Source organism: Vanellus vanellus (assembly GCF_965231255.1).
Source record: "Vanellus vanellus genome assembly, chromosome: 26".
NCBI lineage: Eukaryota > Metazoa > Chordata > Aves > Charadriiformes > Charadriidae > Vanellus > Vanellus vanellus.
In genome coordinates, this window is record NC_138931.1 from 3504885 (window position 1) to 3522982 (window position 18098).

The 18098-nt window shown below is 39.9% G+C and overlaps 1 protein-coding gene across 2 annotated transcripts in view; it reads right to left on the reverse strand.

The window, feature by feature from the left end:
* Positions 1-15942, reverse strand: part of EBF2 (EBF transcription factor 2) — a gene marked incomplete at both ends in the record, with an annotated part of 143279 nt that extends 127337 nt beyond the window's left edge. For both annotated transcript variants that reach the window (XM_082495811.1, XM_082495810.1), the window contains 6 exons: positions 4497-4565; positions 11207-11280; positions 11658-11713; positions 12016-12079; positions 13059-13215; positions 15812-15942. In XM_082495811.1, coding sequence (XP_082351937.1) covers positions 4497-4565; positions 11207-11280; positions 11658-11713; positions 12016-12079; positions 13059-13215; positions 15812-15942 — 551 coding nt within the window. The remainder of the gene's footprint in view (positions 1-4496; positions 4566-11206; positions 11281-11657; positions 11714-12015; positions 12080-13058; positions 13216-15811) is intronic.
* Positions 15943-18098: the final 2156 nt, after the last annotated feature.

Here is an 18098-nt window from a genome sequence, read left to right on the forward strand (position 1 = left end):
TCTGATGAATTTTCATTTTGTACGCAAAGTTAAAGCTTGCTCTAACATTTTGAGGTGACAGTGCCTCACGTTGTCTGAAAAACTTGCAAGTGCATATTTTGCCAATGCTTCTGGACTAAACATCTATCATGTAATCTCCTGTGTATGTTCAGGTGGTCCCTTCAGTCCTGCGCTCCAGGGGAGTTATGCCTGTTTCTGCTTTTTGACACCTGCAATAGCAGCATTGCAGCATTTGAGCTGTATCACTGATGTTAAAACAGAGGCAGCATTCTGAAGTCAGATTCCGGTACAAATTACATTGGAATTCTGACTCAGAACATTGCAGGGACCTAAATACTCTAATGACTAATACTCTACTATTACAGATCTTTGGTGGTGGGAGAGGGTACACAGCAGATTTCAGCAAAGCAGCTCCCTTTTATATAGAAAAGTGCTAGTTTCCAAGAGTGAACGGAAAAATAACTGCAAGGTCCTTAGGATCTAAATCTAGTCCCCAGAGCAAAGGTCACAGCAGAAATGTTTTATTCAGCATAAGAACTTTTGGAATTCATTCAAGGAGAAGAAAAAACCCAACAACAACAACATGGCTGACATTTTTTTCCCACTGAACTATTTCCTCCTTTTTTAACAGGGATACACGTTTCCATGATTTGGCAAACACCAATGAATTGTGCCTCCCAACAGCAATAAACAGGTAAACCAATACAATAGTCTAAGCATCAGTCTCTGGAAGCATAAAAAGCAAGGAAGCAGGGAAAGAAACAAATAAAGGGGAAAACGCTGTACTACTGATGGAGTTATGTTCATTTGCGGCAACTCATAATGTAGTCCCTGAACTCAGATAAATTTGGTGCACGTTTAGTTCACTGCAACATTGAATGGCAGGTTTTAACCTCAACCAATTTGAATATTTCATTACTCTCGTGAGGTTTGTAGGATGCATCTATAGTGTGGTCAGAAGTGTGCAATCGTAGCACAGACAGGCATACAGATGCAGGCTCTTAGCTCAGGCAAAAAAGAAAACCAATAAACAATAAAGTTGTGGTAGCACAGACACCAGTGTCTATCTCCATCCAGTATCAATGCCTCTCCTTGCTTCTTCATGACCCTTAGAGGTACCCAAAGTAGTTAAAATTATGCCCATTCATGATAGGAGTATACCTGTGAATAGCATATAGAGATTGCTTCATCTTGGACTCTAAACCCCTCTACTTTGCAACTCCTTTGCTGTTGAGGGAACCTGCGTGCCCCACACAGGCTGCTTGTAGAGTAGAGCAGCTTAGAGATTAGTAACGTGGTGTCCTCCCAAATCCTTTCTATTTGAGTAGGCCACTGCCTTTGTGGGAGTCGCAAATCAAACACAGAACCCGCTAGACCTAAGCTATAGACACCTTAGCCCAAAACTGGGTTCTGTCTCTGCTCTCACACCTTATGGTAGTCACCTACTATAGCTTTGAAGATGTCGGTCTTTTCTATGCTGTACAATCAAACCATGTTTTAACCATGTAGGTCCCCCCCGACACAGCTGGAATTACAATGCAGATGGCACCTCCCGAGTGCCAGCCACAATCTTCTCACACACTCTTGCAGCTGGAGCAACGCATATTACTTAACCTAGGCTCAAAGGGAGAACCTAGCACCTTCAGACAACCAAGTTCTTTTTTGGCCTCCATTTTCCTTCTATTCTAAATGGAAAGCTCCAGTCCCATTTCACTTTGCACACACTGTTTAGACATGGCTCTGCATAACAGAAATGTATTTTTGTAATCCCTTCTCTCTCCGTTTACATTTATTTTTCATTCCTCTAGAGTCAGGCCAGAATGTAACAACTGCATTGTTACGTGACAAATTTTTACATTTACCTATCTTCTCAAACAATTATTTTTAAAGAAAACCTGTGGTTCATTTTAAACTAAGAAAAAAAACACCATGAAGCCAAGACTGAACTGAAAATCTTACCATAGTTATTGGCCTGCATGATTGCAGATGGTTGCAAGCTGCATTTCAGGTATCATATTCCACCTGCTACCAAGTTCTTAAGCACAGATTTTTTTCTTCTAAAGAAGCCATATAAAGGCCCCCTAAATAAATAAAAACACACTACCCAGGTTCTCAAGTTAGTTCAGAACACTCATGACTCTCCAGCAGTTTTCTGTTTGTTTGGAAGACAGAGAGATTAGCCCCATTGAATGTAGCTTGGGAGAGCAGACTGTTTAGTTAAACTCCTAAGTAGTTGTACTTACTGCTGTGGAAATGTCTGAGGATGACAGACTAGACAATGAATTCCTCTGTGCACAGACATGTACAGCATAACTTTGTTATTATACTTCCATTACATGTGTTGATTAAGATGTAGTACACAGGATTATCCCTCACTCCTCAAACCTTGTTTAACTGGGTTAAATGGTGGAATAGAATTAACTGTACAGAAGAGGGAGTCATTTGCTAGATGCTGCACTACTGATTAGCTGTAGAACAAGAAAAAAGGTTTAGTTCCGAGTCTAGCTTCTATTCACTACACTGTTCACTAAACCATGCCACCTCCAGACAGCAGTGCAGATTTGTAATAATTTCTTTCCCCGGTGGCCTAAGTCTGATTTAGTGGCTGCCTTTAAAACCAAGTGAAAACAGCTTTATCAGGCTGTACCCCTTATTTCTCTCATCTGCCTTATTATTGCCCCTACTAAACTCCAGGTTTCACTTGCAATTTTGAGACACACACACACAGATGAAAGGGAAGAACTGACGCTCAACAAGAAACTGCCAGACTAAACCTAGAGGATGCTTCCACACAAACAGAATGCCTATAGGCAGAATGCCTATTGCTGTTAGCAGGGGAGTTAGGAATAAAAGTTCTAGGCTTAGAGCAAGTTAGGACAGGTCAGGACTCATTGACCACACAGATGACTTTTACATCTGATGCACATTTTATACAGTTGTTAAAAAGAATAACCCTGTTATATCCAATAGCTTCACTTTCATTGCATTTTACATCAACAGATCTCAAATCCCCCACACAAAGCATCAGAATCTTCATTTTGCATGAGAATGGACAGCTTGGTCAAGATGACAAATTCAGTTAGTGGTAGGAACTACCCCCTTCATGGTCTTAACACATAGGCTTTAGTCATGCTGCTTCTCCAGCAGTCAGACGAGTTTCAGAAAATTCAGACTTCAGGTTGGAAAGTTCCCAAATGCAGATTCATACCAAACATCAACACAGCCAAAAAAGAGCTAAAAGTTTCATGGAAAAGGTCAAGATGGCATATCTAGGACTTCTGCTTCTAGTCAGGAAACTGCCCCCCACACCCACACAAACAGCTTAGTTTGCTGGGATTTCCAACTTTGGCCCCAACCGCAACTTGTAAGTACAAAATTAAAAGGGATAACCATGGGGTAAGGGGAGTGGAAGAACCCTGTCACATCAACAAAGTTCCAAAATCATTTAGGTTGACTCTGGGATAAAAAAAAATGAAGGAAATAATTGTAGATCTTTATTCAAACCAGCTTGAGCATTCTGAATGCCAAAAAACCCCAACAAACTCACAAGAAATACTATGACAGATAATGCTTATTAGAATGTAGACACATACAGACATAAAAACTGAATTCACAATCAATACACTTCAGCATCAGCCCTCCACTGGCCCCTTGTACCAGCTGCTTCAGGGAAAAGAAACTCTTTAAGCAGCTACTATAGAATTATCTTGGGGCAGAAAGGTTCCTTCCTGACTTTTTCCTTATTTACTGTTCTCCTTCTGGAGATCTTAGTTGTGTAGTTCTTTGTGAAACAGCTCTATCTTCTTATTTTTCCTTTTTGAATCTTACTGAACTCCAGATCTCAAACAACACTTCAAGTCAGTGAGTTCCACAGGCTGGTTTTCTAAGCCTCACAATTTTTAATGTGCTAGTTCATGCTTTAACAAATGGCTGCTGTCCCCATTTATGTTATTTACCTGGAAACTGGCAAGCGGAACCTAGACCTGGATCTGGAACTAATATACGAAGCTGCTGTTCTATATAAAATTGCTTACAATCCCCAAACTCAGTTTTAATCCTACCTAATACATTGTATTTCTGTCTTTACCCCTTCCTTCCTCCCCACATTTCTGCAAAACTATTCTTATTTTGTTAAAGAATATTATTGAAGCTGCCAGGTTTCTCAAAGCTTTATCTGTCTCAGTACTCCAGTTGGATCAAATCTCTGGTGAATAGAAAATATTCCAGATGCATACATGGAATATTTGGTCACATTGAAAATGATACACAGAGAACTTACTTTAAAAAATAAACAACAACAATTTTGTCAAGGTAAGTCCAGATGGAATAAAGCTAACCAACTCGTAGGCTGGCATTTTTCTAAAGAATCACAACACACAGACATTCCCGAATGGCCAACACTGACAGATAACCTTCAAGAAAGACCCTCAGCTACCTCAAAACACACAGAACAATTTGGGGTTGCTTTTCTGGGAAAATGAGGATTTGTTTCCTACCTGTCAATGATCACAGGGTCAGATGGAGTCTCATTTCTGTTGCCGCAACTCTTCTTCTCACAGCACCGACTAGAGAGAAAAAAAACCAAAATTAAAGAATTACTGTGATGGTTGATACCAAAGCAACCAGCTGACAGTCTTGTCTGCAAACCTTCAGTACTCAATGTATATATAGAAGAGCAACTGAGAAAATTCTGGCTAGGCTTTCCAGAAGGGAGAAGAGCTAAGGGAATTGGGTGCCCAAATCCTGGTTGATTCCAGCTGGAGTTTGGCACTTGGCTACCCATAGTCTTTTTTGAAATTTCCAGCCAGAAATGAACAGCAATGTGGTCACACTTTAGACTAAGGCACTATTTATAAAGGCTTAATAAATGATTAACAGATGTCATAATGACATTACAGGCACGAGTATCATGTGTTATGTATGGTTAAAAGTCTGTCAAAAGAAGGTGTTAGAACTGACTATAAGAAACCTACTGATTTGTTATATTTTAATAACTGATTTGATTATTAAATATCTAGTAACCCGTAAGTTTCATACACCCACGGAAAACTTCAATACTACAGTAGCACCAATGAAAAAAAAGAAACTGAACATACTTAGATCCTACTAAGGATCTGGAGAGATATTTTTCAGGTTGGCATTCCATCTGTAAATCCCTTTGCAATTGTTTCATTGACGATAAGCCCTTAAGATTAAATCTATATTTATACACATTTTGTTCTGTGTGGCCACCAACATGATTGTACAGAAATGAGAACTCTCTCCGATAAGCTCACAACATAAAAGAAATATATTTATCTGACTTGGTAAGAAAATGCAAGATTATGCTGTTGCCCTCAGGAGCTTGCAGTAAGGTACATATTGCAGGATGATATCTGTGTTATGTCCACATCTATGTATGTGTGCATGCTCACATATGCCAAGACAACTGTGTGTGTACATATGTGTATGTGTGCACATGCACAAATGTGTACATATATACACAGATATATCAGGAGATTGTAGGGAAGAGTACAACCTACATTCAGGAACTATTAGATTTTCTCCACTCCCAGCGAATCACGCTTTCTTCAGGAAAGAAGAACAGAACCACTACATTTCCTTTTCACATTTTTAATAATAATAATAAAAACCAAACAAAAAACAATAAAGAGACAGGTAGTTATTTGATTTCCACTGATATACTCATTGACATGGGTGATGCTACTTGCATACACACCAGCCGAGTACCAAAAGTTTAATAGATTTTAAAAACAGTCCTTGCTCTGAAATTCTCAGTGCTAAAAATCTCTAGCAACGTAGAAGTCTGTTAGAAGATTTAAGCTGTCTTGATGCTCAGGTAGTTTGTTCCAACCAAACCTAACATGGGAGGGGGAGAATGGAGGCATCCAAAACTAAGGAGACTGTATCAAAAGAGTCCCATATGTCTCAGAAGCCACCAGATCAGATTCTGCCTTAAGTTACACAAATACCTTTCCAAATTATGTTTTTCATATTCTGCTGAGATTGCTCAAATTTACACATATGGAATCAAGAAATTGTTTCAGGTTTTGTACAGTGGTATAATATGTGCTGAATACTTTTGCAAAATTCTCAAGTCAGTCTGAATCCCACAGTTCTCCAACTGGGAAGCAATTCCAAGCAGAGGAATTAAAAAAAAAAAAAAAAAAAAGCTTGAATTCACTAAAGGCAGTACAAAATATGAGAGTAGCTTTTTTTTCTTGAAATGCCTAATTTTCAATTATTAACACCTAAAATAAGCATTTACACAAAAAACCTCTTTCAGATATGAAAAATTTCAAATGCATGCATTCTCTGCTTAAGTTACAGTGTGTGCCAGGAACTTCCCGTTTGCAAGTTGAAATTGCCCAGCAAGATGAGATACAACTAGCAGATCTATTTGAATAGCAGCTCTAACTGTTTCAACATTTCTACATTCCCTTTGCCTCAAACCTGCTCTTATTCATCGATGCTAGTCCTTTTAAAATAAAAGGATACACTAAATATTTAAAAATCCCTGGGGCAGACCCTCTAGCTGCTGTAAATTGTCATAGCTCCATCGACTTCAGTGAAGCTATGGTAATTCACACTAGCTAAGAATATCCCTACTCCCTCCTTCTCCCAACTTGGTTTCAAGTGCATCTTTTATACATTTTACTGCCTAATGATTGTTTGTGAAGAATTGCATATTTTTGTACTAAAAGCCAAGCTATGAGGTATTTTCTAAAGAAAAAAAAAAAAAAAAAACCAAAAAGCAGAAAACCCTGACTCAGAATAATTATAAATTTGGCATGTACTTCTGACACATCCAATATAACAATGCATTGGAAATAACACCAGGAATAATGTCCTTGCTGGTTTACATGCTGCTCTAATAAAAAAAAAAAAAAAAAAAAAAAAAAAACCCAAAGGAACTCAATTCTTAAAATATTTTTGTAGTGGTTTGTTGTGTGGGTTTTTTTTTTTTTATTTTTTTACAGCTAGGTGAAACAGCAGTCATCTCTCTTTGCAATAACACTAAATGAGATATTCTTTAGTCCTGTAACTTATACAGATGGTCATAAAAAAATATTTCTGATTGTACTACACCATAGTAACATTCCAGCAGAATACACCAGCAGTACCTCCACTACATCTCATCAGCTCATATACTTTTCCCAGAGAGGCTGCCATTTCTTGGCATAGTAAGTGTTTTAGAATGAATTATGCCAGATTGGAGTACAACCCGGCTGGGTTCCAAAATAAGTGCATCTTGTTTTCTTTAAGTTTGCACAATTATCACAGTTAGGAACTCTACCTTTGTAATACTTAAAAATTTTCCATCTAAAACTGTGGGTTACAGCTAAAGTTCTCCATGTATTTTACAAATATCTACATTCTTATCACAGGTAACAGATTTTTGTTAGGGTGCTAGATTTTTTTTTTCCCTTTGACTGTAATACTTTTTGAGCCCAAACATATATGAAAAAAAATCTTGATTAGGGAAAAACAGTCAGTCACTTCCAATGAATGACTAGTTCACACATAAATGAGAGCGCTTTTAAAGACTGAGGATGTTTCAGCCCAGCTTTTTAGCAAAAGTACCTCTCAAATCTTTAAATCCCCGTTTCCAAGTATTTCATCACAATATCCAAGCACTAACATTTCCACTGGGTTTGTTTTACAAGCGCTGTCTGTAACAGAACAGACTTGTTCCAATTTAAGTCAATGGCAAAAATCCCGAACTCTGGTGGTCCAAGATCAAGCCTAAAATATTCTCTCAAAGCAAATTATTGGCATGGCTCCACCAATATTTACACTTCTGCTACAATGTTGTGCTAGGAACATACCTTTAGAGATGCTCATTTGCTTAAAACAAGAATATCAAGGTCTAAGACTTCTATTTGCTACACCTTTACTCATTATACTTTCCCCTCTAACTAGATCTACATGGGAAAAAATAATCGTTTACATTATGAACAGTCCTGAAAAAAACTAAAACACAGAAACCAAAAAGCTACCACAGACAACACCAGATCTACAAACTGAATACTCCAAAAGGCTCACGCCAAAGGCAAACTTGCATCCTTTCCCCCCCTCACAGTTGACTAAAATGGTTTTAAAATTCAGCCCTCAACTTCCCTCCCCTCACTCCCCCACCAAAAAAAAAAAAAAAAAAAAAAAAAATCTGTCTCTAATTTCAAACTCAAATAAGCTCACAGCATGGTGGCCTTTGTTTTGTTTTCTTCTCCCCAACTCCTCCCTGCAATTGCATAACAAAAGTGTCTAAATTCACACCATCTGGCCGATAAAGACACAGGCCCCAGTGGCCGCCTGGCCCAGCTGATTAGAGCTCCTGTCTAGTCTGAGCCTTGTGGCGAAAGTCACAGCTGTGGGGCTTGCTTGCACTCAATACAACTCTGTTATTAGCCAGCTGTAGGCCCTGAGACTACTTCTGTTCAAATTATAATACCTTTTAACCCTCTGAGCATTGAGGGCATAGGGGGTTGCTGGCAGCAGCATAACAACTAGTTTCCTCTTAGTCGATAATTGGAAGAAAAAGAAGAGGGGAAAAAAGTTATTCCAGGAGAGGAGACTGTTTACCTTGATTTCCAACCATTGGGGGGGAAAGATTGTGTATTTAAGATAGACCCACCTAATAAGGAACTGTTCCCATTAGGCTGTAATAACCCAAATGAAAAATTTCAGATCTGCAAATAAATAAATAGAGCCTCTCACTGAAAGCACTAATTATTGAGAGATGAGAGTTTAACTTTCAATTGGTATGACAGATTGTTGTAGCCGTATCAATATTTAGACAACTTTCCTGCTAAGCATGCATCTGTCACTGTCTGAGTGGAAGATGCCGTTTCGGATGCACTTGTCTCTATACAGCAAGAATATTTGTGTGTGTGATGACATACAAAAAATACACACAAAAAAAGCCCACCTTCAACTAGCAAAGATTGGAAGACGAGCAGCAGAAAGACAGGCAGACCCTTCTTTTTAAAAACAGTACGCATCAATTTGGACAGCAGAGTGGGTACAATGCATTAAATTTTTATATACTGTTACTAATGCAAACTAAACTAGGGGCTTTAAAAATTGATGCTGCCACTTAAGCAGCACACAATGAGGAAGATTTGATTATTGTACTTAAAAGAAATAAAATAAAATGTCAAGTTTAACTAGAGTTGGATCCATTCCCTTGGCATTATTCAAAGTGATACGTGTAATGCCTCTTCAGAGTACGCAGCATCCTCTTCAGAGGTACTTTAGGAAAACACGACATTTAAAATCAAATGTCTTGATTAGGTTACAGAACGCTTTTGATTTCGTTCACTAATCTGTGTTTTACATGGAAAGGACATCCCTGAGTTGTAATTCTTCCTTGGTTAATCTATCAAGCAGGAAAGTTCAGTATAATCAGAATAATGGTTTACATTTGCAGAATGCTACCTTAAATCAAGCACAGAATACGGTTATAGACATCAATGGAGGCCACGTATATAAAAGCTGAAACAGAGCATTTGATAGTATAAAAGCATGGAGAGGAAGCAGGGAAAAAAGACAAATTAATTTTATTTTAAAAGAGGTTCATTTAGATGGGAAGGTGCTGGTGTTTACTGAAATATTTTAACTTCTAAAATAGAACTACACTCTATGGAGAAGGATGAAGTATGCTAACTGTTATTTTGTTATCACAAACCAGGACCCAACTGTATAGCTATTCAAAGATTTTTTTCTTCTCTAATGTTTACCTAGGTATAGCGAAGACTTTCAACAATGTGGATAGCATATATATTTAAATACATATGCAAGTTCTAGATGTGCCAGAAAGTAACTTATATACCCTTGATCTTTACTACTACATCTACAGGTCCTTCCTTGTAAAGCGAGTCATATGCATCTCTCACACATGGTGTACACTGTGTTTGTGCATACATATGTGACTGTTGGTCAATTTTGGTCAATTTGTTGGTCAACAATGCTCATTTTCTTAATTAACGAGAGCAAAGCACAACAGATAAACACTAACATTTGCTTGATTCTTATTATATTTAAAAAGTAATGGAATAGTTGACATAATTGTTAAGTACTGAAACTGAGACTTTCCCTTGACAAGAAGTCTGTCCAAATAATCTGCTCTTACTACTCTATTAACTTAAAAGGCTAGTTAAAAAAAAAAAAAAAATCAAGTAGCAAACTGCAACACTAAAAGAAGCAACATTCAGTCCAACAGCTTAACCCCCTCCTGCTAATACAATAAATCACAAACTGTGTTTAATAAAGGTCAAGATTGGTTTTGCCTTTCATTTTCTGAAAGAACATTCTATGCACAATTTAACACATTTTAATATAAGAACATTGACTGTTTGCATTGTTATATGTATTGAAAAAAATTTAATTACATGAGAACAGGGAAAGTAATAAGTTACCATGGAAGCATGATGTACATACATAAGGTACATGTAACTTCAGACTTATACAAATGTTATTAAAAACATCCTCAACTCCTATTACCCTCTAATTTATAACTTTACATGCTAAAAATAGTGTCTTTTTAATTAAAAGGTGGAAGTCACCTAAATATTGCTTACATGGTATAGAAAAAAAGGATTTGTGTTTTGGTTTGAGAGGTTTCCTTTTTGGTTGTGGTAGAACTAAGCAAAATTAAAGAATATTAATGATGATAATTTAAATAAGAAAATTAAAATATTTCACCAGAGAAAATTACATGAAGAATGCCTTTGGGTTTCCAGGTAAAAACCTGTAAGTTAAACTGCTCATTCCCAAAAGGTGAACAGGAATTTTGTGACAAATAAGCGTATGAGAAGTCTTGATTTAAACAATACATGTGAAGGCCTAGTTCAAAGAAAAATAGCGCAGCTCAGGCTGTGGACCTGGGGTTGCTAAAACTCTTGCAGTAAAAAAAACAAACAAACAAACAAACAAACAAACAAAACAACAACAAACCCAAACAAAAAAAACAACAGACAAAAAGACAACACAACAAAAACCCCAAATATCTGTATTGAACCTAAATCAAGTATTATCCACATGTAAAAAGAAAGTCTTCCCACACAAAGAATCTCTCTGAATCAACCACACAACAAACAAACAAACAAATCAAACTCTTCCTACCCACACCTTCATTGGAAAGGCCATTTTGGCATCTATGGAAACAAACTTAACATACGATATGCCATTAACAACGTCATCTTACCTGCACATGACTTCATGGGTAAGCAAAACTCTGCACATTTCAGGATTCTTGTTCTGTCCTTCATAAGTTATGGGCTACAAAAATTAAGAAAAGGGGTAAGCCAGTAGCACCAGGGGGTTACTTATTTGTCATAATATTCATATCTGAGGTGAAGGCTCACCATCACTTGCAAATAAATACCTTCCCCCAAAGCCTTTATGAGCAAGGAAAGCAGCTTATACATAAATATTGATAAAAAGTGGATAAAAATCCACAATCCGTAGAGGGAAAAAAAAAAAAAAAGAGAGACTTAAGAGCATTACTTTTCAATTGCCCTCAAAAATAAGGTCTGCAATACAGATGAACAATAGACAAAAATGAACCAGAGAAGAAAAAACATACAGGGCAATATTAAGAAAAAAGGAAGGATGAGGTGGGACAGGATAGCATGGCACATATTAGCTATGCTCACCTGCTTAGTGACTGAATCGATAAGTCTAACATACAGATCCTGTTCAGTCCTGACACCTAGAGCAAGAGAGAAGAGTAATAAATAATGCTGTTACACGCATCTTTCCCTAAACATCAGAACAAAACCATTTAGTTTCATCCAGTGCCTTATTAAACATCCTCAGAAAGACCATTTAGTTTTGTTTCCTCTAGTGTGTTTCCCAAGCCCATCCAGACCAGGTAGATTTCAGAGCCCACCCTTACGCTGAAGGGGCATCGTGCAAGGGAATTTCTGTGTATTTTAGAGATCATAGTGACAGCACCTACAAACCTTGCCTCACCTATACATCCTACAGAAGGTGACTGGAAATGGGACTTACCATTGCTATACAGGAGTTGGAGTTTATAATGCGTGCCGTTGTTCGTCTTTTCATTGCCTTGCTCCTGAAAAAGAAAATTAATAAAAAATTCTTCCAGAACTTACACTTGGCACATTTAAAATGCAAAAGCTGATAATCATGATGGAAGTGACAACAAAGTTCATTAAAATTCTGAGAGGTGAATCCACTGATTGGGATATATTAACCTTCCGAATGACCCAGGACAAACTACAAAATACTGCTGACATCTTTTCCTGTAGGAGTTCAAGAACTTCTTTTCCTCTCTTATTTGCTATTATGCTCTCAACTTTTTCAAGGCAATACACTGAGACGAATTTGTACATTTCAAGTCAGTTAATATAAAGCAGATTGATAGTGGCAAGGCTCAGTGGGTTTTGGCTTTAATGTGTTCATTACTTCGCAATAGTCTTATATTGAGTCATTTCCTGAAGGCTGTGTTACAGGGATGTTTCTTGCATGTTTTTTAACTGTAATTTCCTAGAAGATAATTATTTATAAGCATCCTTCATAATTAAAAAAATCTTGTCCATGACTAAGAAAATAATTGTAAAAACAATGTGAAGTGGTCAACACATGGCTTTAAGATCCAAAAGCAAATGCTTTTCAAGTCCTGCCATTGACTTCGGAGTCTTAAGAAATACATACAATCAAGCTCAACAGATAATATGATGTATTACAGGTCAGATTCCACTTCTGTTAGGGTGACTAATAAATCTTGGCAAATCTGGTAGGTAGAAAAAAAACAAAAGCACATTTGTCCCCCATTAATTTTTTTTTTATTCTGTGTTTAGGGGGTGTATGAAATTCCCATTGTATTCCCGATACAGCAGAGGCTTGCAAGCCTTTTTAACTGCAGCAGCACACAGAGGGCAACAGCTCTACCAAAGCACCTGAACCCTTGAACAAGAGCTGGTTGTATTTTGTCAGGGACAACGGGTATTAAAAGTTAGCAGCTCAACGGGGGAGAAGAAAAGATCAAATTTGGAGAGGAAAAGAGGAAGAAGAAAGATAACAAGCCTTACTTTATCATTTTCTACAAAGTCCACGAAAGCTGTCCTCTCTATTTCCACGGGCTGCCCCTGTCTGTCGTAGAGAGCCAGAACAAAGTGAAAGAAATTGGATTTCCTCAAGTTGGAGGGTGGCTGCTTTTCAAAGTGAGCTCTGGACAAAGCTACTCCGCTGTGGAGGAAACATACGGGATAGGGGGTGGGGGGGGAGAGACAAAGACATTACCAGGTTGTGCAGTAATAACAGCAAAACAACAGAAAAGGCAGAACACATTCAGAGAAACGCCGGGAATCGTCCACCTTGTGCGAGTGACACACGAGCCTACGAACAGTCACTTGTCATCACCGGTCCCGACCTTGGCGCTCTCCCACCGCGGCGGGCAGGCACAGCGGCTCCGCTCCCAAAGCGGGACGGTGGGGAGGGCCGGCAGCGGCGGCGGCCGGAGCCGGGGCGGGGGGAGAGGGGCGATGCCCGAGTTTGAAGCTGTCATTGTAACGCTCGTTTCGGCTTGGCCCCGATATCTTTACAGTTACACTCTGAGGACAAGAATAATTTACAGAGCCCGAATGCTAAGAGATCGGTTATTGCTAAATGCAGGAAGTGTTTTACTTCCTCCTCTACCTATTTTCTTCTCGCCTGTCACACTAATTTCTGGAATGCAACGAGCAGGGTGGGAAATAGATGTAACATATCAGTGAGTCTGGAAGTGATATCTGCACATCCCAACATCGTTCACTTTCCCTGTAGGAGGAGACAAGCGACCTTAAAACATTTCCTACAAGTGGACAGTCAACTTGAGGGCACCTACGTTTTAAGTAAAAGACAGCTAGTTTCAAGCAGAGGATCCACTTTCCTCAGCAGTGAAGTTTGTCACTGACCTATTTGAACCGATGCCTGCATCTTCAATTTCTGATTTAAATTGAAAGAATTTAGACTCAAGTTAATTAGCCCTCGCCCAAACGTTGTCTCTGACTGCAGAAAATGCAGTGACGTTTCCCACACACTTCCCGGCTTGGAACGATTCAAACGCTTTTGTGTATCCACGATATCCCTAACTGCAGCTACATTTCTTAGTGAAATTAGTTGTAGTTCCCTCTCCCTAATGCCGACTTCTGCCTACTGCAGAGAAAATAGGTGCACATAGGCACCTCTATGTTACTTAATAGACAGATTAAGTCTATCTGCCAGAAGCCTTAGGAATCAGAACAGCTTCGGTTTTCAGTCCCAAAATAGCTCCACTGCATTGGCAAAAGTATTAGACTCTTTCGGAGAACTACAGATGTTTCCCTGTGTTTTTCATTGCCAAATAGGTACAGTGTGAATTCACTGCATCCGCCACAACTGCACTAGTTTGGGGCTTTCTCTTATTCTGCATGTAAGAACTCGAATTTCTTGCTTTGTTACGGATCTCTGAAAAAAAACTGGCGATGCCACCATCCAGCACAATATGACTGCACCTCCACCGCTCCCGCAAATTAGAGACTTCTCAGGAGCCGTTTCCTTTTACTTTCGGTTTCCCCAGGAATAAACCCCTTCTTCCCCCTCCTCCCCCCCTATTTATTAAACTGTCTATCGACATTCATAAAACTCTGATAACTCCTCCCATAGTGCTTGGAAAACCTTGCTCATGGATCAGGCCGTGGGTGGGGGCATGGATGTACTTATTTCTATAACATCCCTGTTTCATTTGCAGTCCCATCTGCTATTACATGCCTTTCACCTTGTCTCTACATTAAATAAAACCCAACTTATTCCCGGGACCAGTTTGGCCTTCCCCTTCCCTGATGCTACTACTTTTTTTTGTTTGTTTAAAAAAAGTATGCAGAGAACAAAGAGAAAAAAAAATATTTTATCTAGAAGGGTTTTCACCATCTCACCCCTAAGGGGAAGAGATTGGAATAACGGTCCTGTGCCGACTTGGCTGGGAAGAGAAAAGGGAGGGGAAGCTAACCCGCCCAAACAAGTAAAAAACAAACAGACAAGCCCCCAGTTCGGCCCGTTCCAGTAGTATTTCAGGTCAGCAGAGCTCTCTCGTACGGGCAGGCAGGTGCTACACGGAAGCAGGCGTGAGGTGCGAAGGCTGCGCAGGAACCGGCGGCTCCGTGCGCCCGCGGGGCTCCGCGCTCCGCCGCGGCGCTGCCCAGCTGCCGGCACGGCTGCCGTTTCCGCACACTCCGCAGTCAGAACCCCGCTTTGCTCGCCGCTCGCCTGGGGTAGTCAGCCAGCAGCCTTCAATCCACGGGTTAAGATTTCGCCAATGCCTACAGTAGCTATAGAGCCACTTGAATTAAGTAAAACAACATGGGCCGGGGCGGGGGGGTGAGGCGGGGGAAAAGATCTACATTTAAGTTAATTCTAACTTGGTCCACTCCTGTTCAGCTGTCCGACCCAGAGAGCGGGAAAGAGTAGTCTGTATCGCTGGGTACAACCAATCCCACCCCACCACCACCTCCCTTGTGCAGAAAAAGAAAGAATGATCCGATCTCTCTGTCATCTGATCCCCGCGCTGGATTTTAGGACTCTTGATGCTCTCCAGTTTTGGAGCGCTTCTCCCTGGCTCTAGCTGTACTATCTTGAATTTTCACTGACAAGAGGCGACCGGGAGGAGGGAGGAGGACAGAAAGGGAGAAAATAAATTTAATATCAAATGCAAACAACAACAGGAAGTAAAGAAAAGGCTTGCTTAAAAAAAAAAAAAAAAACAAACAAACAGACAAGAAAAAAAAAGGGGGGGGGGGAAGAGTGGGGGAGAAATAGTCACCGTTACCTTTGTGCTGCTACGTTTGCATCCACAACCCCAACGTTTCTGACCCAGGACCTGACGGAATCCATTTCAGAACCTAAAGATTTATCTTTCAGAAGTGGTCCTCTTCCTAAAGTATCTTGAATCCCAAACATTTAAAAAGTCTATTCCAACTAGCAACAGTTTCCTTTTGGGGGATAAGGGAGGAGAAAAGAAAAAAAAAAAAAAAAAGAAAAAGACGCAGCCTTTGAAATGGACACACACAGATCCCAGGAAAGTGGAGTTCAGCTTTAAAACCAACTTCTTCTGCTTCTAAATGCTACGTGTTTTTAATGCCTTCAAATAGGGGAAAAAAGTTTTTCCTCTTGCAAAGTAAAAGTTATGCTGATTCAGTCTTGCCTGGTATCATCATCCTTCAAACGCAGGAGACGAAACTGCATCCAGAAACTGATCACTGTTAACAAGGATCACCTGTTTCTCAACAGACACGGGGAGAAGAATTGATTGCTGCCTAATCCAAAAAAAAAAAAAAAAAAAAAAAAAAAAAAAAAAAGAAGCGGGATAAATTGTAAAAGAAAGGAAGAAATGGAGCTAAAGAGAGTCTGATTACACACTACGCCTGGGAAGAGCCGATCCTTCCCAAACTGGTCACCATGAATGGGTTACAGCAATGGGAGCGAACGTACCGAGAAGGGGGAGGAGTCTGCTCCCAAATAAGGGGTGACATTTGCATAGCCTCCCCCGATTGGAGGGCTGCGGGCAGTCCTGCAGCCGCCCCGCACTCGCCTCGGCTCCCGGCTCCCCACCGTCCCCCCCCGAGGCGGGGGTGGCGCGGCCGGAGCCGGCGGGGACGGACCCACCGGCCCCGGGCGTCAGAACCCCGCGGCAGCGGGAGCCCGGCAGAACTTTCAACTTCGTGTCAGAGCCTGTCCGCCCCACGCCAAACGGTCCCGCCACATAACAAGCGAACTGTACTAAAAGCAGCAATCTCTATAAATCTGTTCCATCCTGTCATAATAAAGCAATCGCACAGGTAGTTGGCTGGTTTGCTTTTAGGCGCGGTATTTTAAAAAGGAAAAAAAGAAACGCTCCGAGGGAACGAACCGGGTCGCGGTCGCAAAGCTTGCGGGGTTTTGGAGGCAGAGACTGCCTGCACCAGCGAGAGCCAGTGAGAGAGACTGCAACGCACCCACAAGACCCCAAAGTTGTCACCATACGCGAGCTGTCAGGTCGAGCCTTAAAACTTTTTATAACATCCTATGTAGGTAAAATTTCCCATTAAGGGAAACTGGAGCTCTCCCCAGCCCAGCCCGCTGTGAACCAGGACGATACCTGCGCCTCCATTTATTTTATTTATTTATTTTTTTAAACCACTCTGCCTTGGTGATATTTTCCTCCCGGCCCTTTTGTATTCTGATCCGTGTATAGATCTGCCTCTGAAATCTATATAACACCAACGCGAAAACAGATTTCAAGACAATGAATGCAAATCTGTGCTCAGAGACCATCTGCCAGATGAGGGAATCAGATGTTCGGTAGTTAAAGGGACAGCGCAAGGATTTCCTTGACTCATTATGTGCAGCTCCTCTCTTTAACCTGCTTTATTTATTTTTTTTTAACGGGATAGAAATATAATTTCCATTTCAGAATAAATCCTGTTTCCATTCACGTTCAGCTGCATTTCAAAAAGCCACCTTTCTATTAAATGCTAGATTATTTTCATGGAGTTTCATACAGTTCTCTAAAAAAAAAAAAATTGCAAATTAAAATCTTCCCATAAAACTTTCATAAAAATGTATCCTTAATTCAGGCACGATGGAAGGCAAAGCCAGGACTCCGAATTATTCCGTCTACATTAGTGACAGACATGGTATTAGATGAACTAATACATCTCACACAATCTTTGTTCAAGGAAATTTACCATGCTAACCCACCTCCCCAAATTGATAAATATGCAGTAAGTGATTTTGCCAGGTTAGCAAAAGGCGATGATAGCGTTATTTTAACGTTACAGAAAAGCAACAGCAGTTTCATGGTGTTATAAAGTGGAGGCCAATCTTTCAAGATATGATCTTAGCATCTTTGAGATGCAATTTCTCAACCTAAAAAAAAACCAACAATCCAACCAAGCAGAGTCAGATATTCAAGCAAAACAACAACAACAAAAAAGTAAGTGAGAAAACAAGAACATACGATGTAAACGTACCGGCGATGGTAACACATATTATGATTTATTTATTTTTTTTTACCATTTCGCAGTAGGCGTAGGTACATTTTCTCGAATAAAACCCCCCTCTTTGTATGATGATCA